General features: G+C 44.9%; 1 protein-coding gene across 1 annotated transcript in view; it reads right to left on the bottom strand.

The window, feature by feature from the left end:
* Nucleotides 1-471: 471 nt before the first annotated feature.
* The window catches only part of RHEB (Ras homolog, mTORC1 binding), a gene marked incomplete at its 5' end in the record, with an annotated part of 44634 nt that continues 35738 nt past the window's right edge, over nt 472-9367 (bottom strand). The window contains one exon of the mRNA XM_081996820.1: nt 472-1089. Coding sequence (XP_081852946.1) covers nt 997-1089 — 93 coding nt within the window. The 3' untranslated portion in view covers nt 472-996. The remainder of the gene's footprint in view (nt 1090-9367) is intronic.

Genomic DNA, 9367 nt, shown 5'->3' with positions numbered 1-9367 from the left:
ACCTCCGCCAGAGCTGCCCAGATGCAGAAGTACAGAAATGCATGATAAACAATCCACATCAATTTGTTCGGGGCGTGCAATTCATTTGAAATGACATTTTTGTTTTCTTAGCAAGCCTACGGTTGTGACCTGGATAAATCCACTCCATCCCGAAAGCGATCCTAGTTACAAGTCCATGTGAACCGTCTGTAGCGCAGGTGTGTACCAGTCTGTTACTTGGGCCAGATCTGCATATATTTTACTCTGTAACTCTTGTTACAGAGGAGAAATACCGTGCAGGTTGTCTGACTGAAAACCCAAGCCTTCCCTTCCAAATCAAAGGCGTCACTTGTGCCTCCTTCCCATGAACACAGGGGAACACTTCCCAGGCACAAAGCAGAGCTGAGCTGCTCGGCCAGCCTGGAGTTCTAGTAGCAAAAATGGTTCGGACGGCTCACAACTTCCCAAGCAACAGTCAAACAATCCACTGGCTCCAAGGATCTCACACCTCCCTCTTAAGGTCAGCAGGTGAGTATTTTTCACAAAAAAATGCTGATATGGAGTAATCAACCAAAAATTATAAACAGAACATTTAAGGTTTGCAGCTATTTTATTTACAAGTATACATTTAACACAAAGAAACACTGATATCCAAGCCTAGTTAATAGTAGTGTAACAATATGCATCATTTTGATGATTATTCTAACCAACAAACTACACTGAAAAATTAATGCCAGTAAAATTCTTGGTCATAATATTAAGAAATACAATATATAAATTGAAAATATGATTGCTTAAAATTTGAAAATGGAAGTGAAGCCATTTGCACAGGAGTCAGAGTTTAACATAATCTGAAGGGAAAGGCTCCAAACCAACTGTTTATCTTTCAGGTTAACAGAAGGAGAAAAAAAAAAAAAAAAAAAAAAAAAAGAAGCATAGTTTATCCTTAAAGATAATGGGCAGTTTTGCTTCTTCAGGTAGAATGTATTCCCAGTGTTTTCAGGTTTTGCAGTGGAATTACATTACTGAGCATGAAGACTTCCCTTGCGAAGCTGCCCCATCGATTTTTTCTGCCTCCAAAATTATCCTCTTAAAAACATCAACCGCAGTCTGCAAAGAGAGAGTACAAGGTTAGTAGGTAAGAAGAAACCGCCCATTCACTGAAAAATTAATAGTAAAGCAATGTTAGCATTTTTACTGGCTACACCGACAGATAAATGCACATCCGACACTTACTCCAAAATCAAAGAGGGAAAATATGGTAATTTCAGTTTCGAAGACAACGTTTTGGGAGAAGTGTAACTCCCTTCTCCACAGCAATCCTCAACTATTTTCTCTATCACTGCAGCGAGGGCAAGTTTAAACTAAGCCATACTCACAACAGAGCTAATAACTATAATTCAGCTTTATTTTAAATAGTAAGCTTGTGCTGAGTGACTGACAGCATTGGGGATTTTGATGCTGTGCTGCTCCAGAGAACAAACCAATTCATTTCCTCTAAGTAATCTTCAAGATTCCAAGTAAGTACAGAAGGCAGCAGCTTTTTCAGCTCTAAACACTAACTTTGCACAGCTCAGTATGAAGGTTACTTAAATATTCTTGATTTTCTCATCTCACCTATTGTAAGACCAGTATTAGACACGGTGCAAGAACAGAAGGGGAAAACACGAGCCAGACCAGCCGCTGCCTAATATTAAGCGGTATCCTTTGATCAAGTCCTTCTGAGAGAAAGGGAGTTTATATTTTAAACAGCTGAACTACAGGCTAGCCATGGCTAACATGGCCAGGCTCACACAAACATCCCAGCTTACTGTATGGGACACAGAGGACTGTATCAGAGTCCTCCGCATAATCGCGAGCCACACAAGCGCTACAGAACCCTCGCTCCTTGAGGGGAATGCAGTAAGTGCTCTCAGAGCAGAAGTCGCTCCCTCTGCTTTCAACTCCGCTTGGTCTACACCGAGCCTCCTCCCACCACATTGAGCATCAAGCAGTCTGGGTAAAAGGCTCTCCCCTACCGAAACTCGAGGTGATGACACGGGGCGCAGGGGCTCAGAAGGGCGATACTTCCCCAGACACACGCATGCTGGTGAGTGCAAGTTAAAAATCCTGGGATGGAAAGACACAACTTCCCATGAAAATAAGTTTAACTGGAGCAGAGACATTAAGAAAGGATGTCAGACCACTTGAGCGATTCAGGAGATCTGGAAGAGTTCCATTAAGCATATGGTGGGGTTTTGTTAGTTTGTTTTTAAGGATACTGAAAACGGGAAGAGTGAGGTGTCTGGGACAACATCATGAATGCTACTTTTAGTAAATACCTTGCACTGTTAATCTGGTATTTTCAGGATTCACTTAGCTTTAAGGGTTTCAAAATTGTACCCTAGCCTCCATCAGAACACACAGAAACTACAACTGCAACATGCAACATCTGAGATTGCCTAGAAGCAATTTAATAAATCTGTACTACAGCCAAGGACAATTCTAAAGAGCTTCTCTTCTCTCCGGTGTTTTCACGCTGAAGATTCACCATATGATCAGTACTTCAGCATGCAAATCTTCAACTTGGAAATAATCTCCTGATATCTCAGACATGACATTTTAAGTATATCTAACCCCTAACCATCCGTTTCATGAATTCCAAGCATACACTCCTTAAGAAGGAAAGTATATTCATTATATAAAAGCAGTTATATTACAAAAGAAGACAAGGGGGTTTTGTTGGTGTTAATCATCAGGCTGAAAAATGCCCTGTGATTTATGACTATGTGTTCTGACCTGACAGATGTTTTTCCACCTCCACAAGGTGTAATTATTAACTGGATCACTTCCAAATTAATCCCACTGACTGAAGTAGCCCCACAATAATCTTAAGATTAGACTGAATTTTAAAGTTTCCCTTATTTATACTGTTTGTGCACACTACTATCTCTGGAACTATTTAAAATACTTCATCAACTGGAAATAAGAGTATTCCCCTGTATAATGGGAGTTTCCCTGCAATCCCAATAGAACCTGGCAGAAGTGGCTCATTAGTCCAGTAATGATAAAACACATTTCCTGGGCAAATTAGACTCTAGGAGAACCATGGTCAGGACTGCAGTTGCTACCAAACTGGTTCCACTAATGAAGAGCTTCCCTTAATCAAACCTTGGTGATACACTGATTTACAAATATGCGGTGCCAATGTTTCCTTACTTGAGTTGAAATTTTCAATGGTTTAATTTTAATGCACAAGTTCTTTATACCCCTACCTCAAAGCACCCATTAAAAAACCTCCACAATTTTCTGTCAACCAAGAAGCTGTACATTCTCTGTCAAAGACGTGCTGTTTGAAACACTAGGACATAGGAGCTCACAGGGCTTGTTAATTCATTTCACAGAAACATGTATTCACTGAGAAGGTTTAATCGCTGTCCTACAGTTAACCCTCAGGAATTTGTAATTCAGCCCAAATATGCTGAAGAATTTTAGAACGAGCTTTTAAACAAAGCAGGAAGCTGTGTTTTGTGACAAGGAATAAAGAACGCTGCCAGACTTTATATGCATCTGTCTCTATATGGCCCAACTGCAGAATGTGGGTCGCACCTAGCCTACAGAAAGCCATCTGGCTTTCTTCTACCCTTCTCCCCTGAGGAAACAAAATAGATGTCTGCCTGGGCAACGCACGCTGCCTACAGAGCTTCACACCATGCAAGAGACACCAGAAGCTCAACCGCTTCTGCAGACGTGCCCCGTGGTGTGCGCGGACAGACAGCTTGGGAGGGACCAGCTCTGCACGAGTGGGGAGTCAGGAACACGCTGCCAGGAGCCAGCACAGGAAGGTGCAAACACCCAAACCCAGCTCCTCCTTCGGCACGTTGTATTTTTCAACTATGCAACTGTTTTGTTTTTTTTTTTTATTTCTAAGAGGAAATTCTCAACTCCTCATACTACTGGTTTATCTTGGCCCAGAGCTGGGTAAAGGAACTTAAAAGAATAGTCAGGTAAGGAAGAGAGGTTTTTCTCTCCCAATCCTTTGCCAGTCCAAACACACTCCCAGGTAAATAGGTCAGACCCCTCCAGGGGGCTAAGATCCCAAACCGCTCTGAAGCATGTACCGAGCACTGCATCTTCTTGAGCTTGATGATGAAGCTACCCTTGAAAAAGAAGCGATGCCCAAGCAATTCCTTTTTAAGGGAGCTCTGTTTTGGCACGAAGTAGTGTATCGGTTTGCCTGGCAAGGTTCTGGTAGTGGGGGGGCTGCAGGGGCGGTTTCTGTGAGGAGCTGCCAGAAGCTTCCCCTGTGTCCGGCAGAGCCAGTGCAGCCGGCTACAAGATGGACCCACCACTGGCCAAGGCCGAGCCCGTCAGTGACGGTGGTAGCGCTGCTGGGGGAACAGAGCTAAGAAGGGGGAAAAAAAGCCTTAAAAACAGCAATGGCAGCCAGAGAGAGGAGTGAGAATCTGTGAGAGGAGCAGCCCCGCAGCCCCCAGCCCAGAGCAGGAGGGGCAGGAGGGCTCCAGGTGCCGGAGCAGAGGGTCCCCGGCAGCCCCTGGGGAAGCTCCTGGGGAGGCCGGCTGTGCCCCTGCGGCCATGGAGCTCCACGGGGGAGCAGATCCGCACCCGCACCCGGGGAGGGCCCCACGCCGGGGCAGGGGGATGCCCGAAGGAGGCCGTGACCCCGTGGGCAGCCCGCGCTGGGGCCGGCTCCTGGCAGGGCCTGTGGCCCCATGGGGAGAGAGAGGAGCCCCGGCTGGAGCAGGTTTGCTGGCAGGACCTGGGACCCCGCTGGAGCAGCCTGTTCCTGAAGGACAGCACCCGTGGGGGGCCCAGGCTGGAGCAGCCTGTTCCTGAAGGATGGCACCCATGGGGGCACCCGGGCTGGAGCAACTTGTGAAGAACTTGCAGCCCATGGGAAGGACTCATGTGGAGGACGGTCTCCCGTGGGAGGGACCCCACGCTGGAGCAGGGCAGAGGGTGAGGAGTCCTCCCCCTGAGGAGGAAGGAGCGGCAGAGACCAGGTGTGATGAACTGACCACAACCCCCATTCCCTGTCCCCCTGCGCCACTCGGGGGGAGGAGGGAGAGAAATGGGGAGTGAAGTTGAGCCCAGGAAGAAGGGAGGGGCGGAGGGAAGGTGTTTTAAGATTTGGGTTTAGTTCTCATTATCCTACTCTGATTTGCTTGACAATAAATTAAATTAATTTTCCCCAAGTCGAGTCTGTATTGCTAGTGACAGTAACTGGTAAGTGATCTCTCCCTGTCTTTATCTTGACCCCTGAGCCTTTCGTTATATTTTCTCTCCCCTGCCCAGCTGAGGAAGGGGGTGATAGAGCACCTTGGGTGGGCACCTGGTGTCCAGCCAGGGTCAACCCACCACAAGTAGATTTTTTTTTTTTTTTTTTTTTGTTGTTATTTCCTTGCCCCTTCTGAAACAAGTTTATCAATTTTGGGTAACTGGATGAACGCAGTCCTGGCTGCTTGTTACTCCCTAAATTCTTCCAGTAAAAGTTAGCTCACAGCTTCAACTGGATTTAAGACCAATTTGGATGCCGGTTGTATTTCAAACAGTTACCGCTTTATTGTACTAGGATTAAGGCTCAACATTGCTGAAGTTAGCCAAAGCAGTTCAACATATCTGGTAATAGTTAAGCAGCTTGAGTAGATATGACAGTAATAGTCCAGCAGTAATCTAAAAGAGATCTTCTCCACTGAGTCTCTGAATTGCCTTCTCAAAACCCAGGGATTTCCTTAGATGACTGATATGTTGCTGATACGCACGCTCCTCTGAAAGTCCTACAAGGTCACCCTTGTCTGGAGGAGCCGATACATAGCCTCAAATATATTTGACCTTGGGAACTCCTGCCAGCTGCTACCATTTATTCTCACTGCAGCTTTGACTTTTGCCTCTCTTGGTTTCCATCTATTCTATAGTCATGTCCTTTACTGGAATGTGGTATCTTTTGGTAACTCCTGGCAGAACAGGACTAGTTTCCTTAAGTTAATCTACTTCAGTTGCCCAATATAGTAGTGCCATGCTCCTAGGACTCTCACAGATGCTCCAAAAAGGTTGTGGATTTTGGGGTTTTTTTGGCCAAAGCAGGAAGAAAGAGGAGTCAAGGCTCTCCCACCCCCTTTCAGGGGGAAAGGAGACTTTCCTATGAGAACCTGTTACAAGGGAATACCTCCCCTGGTTTCAGCAGTTCCTTGCAAACAGAGCTGTTATGAAGGATAGACCACATAGCTGATCGAGTTTGGTCTAACCCTGTAGCAAGGAGACCTACTCTCCCTCCTGCTGTGAAAAACGTCATGTACCAAACCAATTTCAGACCACAATACCAGATTGCTCCACATCCACCAAATACAGATAGCTAAGTTTCAGAGAGAAAGGATTAACAGACTTCCCGCCCCCTCCAGCCAGGAAGGTTTGGGCTCTCTGCTGAAGTTCTTAAGCTCTAACTTCACAATCCAGTCCAGCCCATCCCTTTAAGCATCAAATTAGCTTTCTGTAAAGCAGAATCCAAAGCAGTTTTGGAAGGAGTTTAGACCTAATCTTGATAGACAAGTTACATTTGCTGTACCAAGCCAGTACAGGGGAATATTTCAATAAACCTCCAAGTGCAGACAGACTTCTTTTTCCAGTAATGATTTACGTAAAGTGAACATTCAAGTACCAGGAAAATGACAACACACCTTGCTACCAAGTTCAAAATAAACCCTTTTCCCCCCCAAAACCAGAGACATTTTCAGAGTAAGAGAAGATACCCTGTCTTGATAGAGGTCTATGTATCAGCTGTCTTGATCCTGTCAAATTAGGATTTGGAGGAGAAAACTGCATGAGTTCAGAAGTGCTCCTGGTCTAACTCATAGGAAGGGATGCTACAATGCCTGGTGTCTCCTGTTCCCCCTAGCACCTCACAGCTCTAGACACCACACTTTGCTCTCAAAGCTCAATCTTCCACCTCTTCAGAGGTGAGCACTCCCCTGCAACCATATGCAAGAAGACTAAAGGCAGCCGCTCCAGTTTCAGGCTCCTCCACACTTTCTTCTGTACATCCCAAGCCTCCAAAGGAAGCATGCCAGAGAGCCTGAAAGATGGTCACATGCTGCAGGCACCCATCTCAGAAGTGATACATGATCTCCCAAATTTCTGAGGCCAGGCAAATTTACCAAGTGTATTAAGTAAGAGGCATGAAGGAGGAATTGTGTTCAAGCATCTGCTTAACAACCTGCATCTGACTCCAGAGGGACAGAATTTACAGCAACCCATGACTGCTAGTCTGAGGGATCCTGCTGAAAGGAAGTCCTGGTAAGAAGACCTTTGACAGCAAGAATGAATACAACTTCTGAATTTTTGAAGAATTTGTACAAGACTGTACAGATTTTTGAATATTTGACATACAATTGTGATTTCGATTTCCCTGAAAAGCTACAAAGTTTGCTATACAAATTTCAGCTGGCAGCATAACTTAATACAGTCTAAGACCAAGGAACAGACACAAATACACAGCAGTCAATCGGACTTTGTTAGTACAGCAACACGCGAGACATGCCAAGCATCATATAAAGCTTGTAGCTTCTTTGCATAAATATAGCCTTTATCAGTAAGATATTCTGCTAGATATGAATTGCTACACTGTTACACACTGAGAACATATGCCAAAAGAAAAAGGGTACAGGCAATAGCTTTGCCTAATCCAGAAGCATTAAGTAGTTTAAAATAAAGCGGGGGGAAAAGATCAGATGCTTTTAACTTGTTAATTTTTTACACTTTAGTTTCCTTGGGTATGCGTTTGAAGCTCTCCAGCAGTACAGAGAAGATACTGAGAAATTTCATGCTTTCATTATGCCCAATTTTGACAGAGTTAATGCAAGTCTTAGCCAGAAACAAAAGTACTGATAAACTAACTCCAAGTGTTCTGTATCTGTACAAAAAAAAAAAAAAAAAACCCTCCAAGTTTTTCTTCCAGGGAAAATCCATCTTTACTCAAGTACCTCATAGAATTGCTGACAACTGACATCAGACAAAAGCTATTTGTTTTGCTTTTGGGGATGGGGGAGAGGGAAAGAAAGGCTGCTTTCAACAGGTCCTGTCCTAGCTATAGGATTGACCTTTTGATTGTGCTGATGTTATCAAGGAGGCCAAGGATGTGATACACTAGGTTAAATGAGACAATGTAAGCTTTTCTTCTGCATAAGGACTCATTTGTTTAAAACAAGCCTTTGACCTTATCATATGTCTGTATTTTCAGAAGAGCAAAACCTTTGACAATGTTGAGACCTATAGAAAAAAAATACAGAAAGAACGGGGAGGAAAGACCAAAACGCAGAGAGGAAAAAGACATACCCCCCACCCCAGTCCACAGCTGTTACCCATTCCTTCAAGCCCAAACTAGGAAGGTCTTGCAGCTCAGATAAGCAAGGTGTCAAATCAATAACAAAGTATTCTTAACAGCCACAGGAACAAATTCAAATACTAGAACGTATTGAGGAGGCATTTTAAAGAAAAGTTAGTTACAGCAACCACGAACAAGATGCTATTTAACATATAATTAAACAGTTTCTTTCTGCGATAGGAAACCAACAAGTGTAAATGTGTGTGGGTTGCATTGGGTCAGATTGTGCAAATTTACTACAGCTGTATCGCAGTAGTATATGACAGCCTCACACTTTTCTGGTGGTCTTTTTTTGTCTGCTTGTTTGTTTTCCATGGACCCACAAAATTATTAACCCCCACATTAGAGAGACCCAGCCTTGCCTAGCACCTTAAAACATGAGGTTTGTCCCCTTATACCAACTCACTCCTCTGCAAAGGCAATGATCTCCTATTTAAGGTAACTGCAGCAGATCACAAACCCTCTTCCACCCACTGTAAGTTTTAGTTGTCACTAACCATTCTGCTATGTCCAGTAAGAGCAGCCCTGACGAGAAGGACTTAGAGGTGCTGACCGATGAGAAGCTGGACATGAGCCGGCAACATGCGCTTGGCAGCCCAGGCGGCCAACCGTATCCTGGGCTGCATCCAAAAGCACTGTGACCAGCAGGTCGAGGGAGGGGATTCTGCCCCTCTACTCCGCTCCAGTGAGACCCCCAACCTGGAGTTCTATGTCCAGTTCTGGAGCTCTCAGCACAGGAAAGACATGGACCTGTTGGAGCAAGTCCAAAGGAGGCCACAAAATGCTCAGAGGCACAGAACACCTCTCCTATGAGGACAGGCTGAGAGAATTGGGGTTGTTCAGCCCGGAGAATCACAGAATCATTAAGGTCAGAAAGGACCTTCAAGATCATCAAGTCCAACCGTTAACCCAATGCCACCATGCTCACTAAACCATGTCCTGAAGCGCCACATCCACACGTTTTTTGAACACTTCCAGAGATGGCGACTCCACCACCTCCCTGGGCAGCCT

Source organism: Phaethon aethereus, assembly GCF_964289735.1.
Source record: "Phaethon aethereus genome assembly, chromosome: 2".
In the NCBI taxonomy this organism is placed as follows: Eukaryota; Metazoa; Chordata; class Aves; order Phaethontiformes; family Phaethontidae; genus Phaethon; species Phaethon aethereus.
The sequence above is the reverse complement of the archived record's forward strand: the minus strand, read 5'-3'. Positions and strand labels throughout refer to the sequence as shown.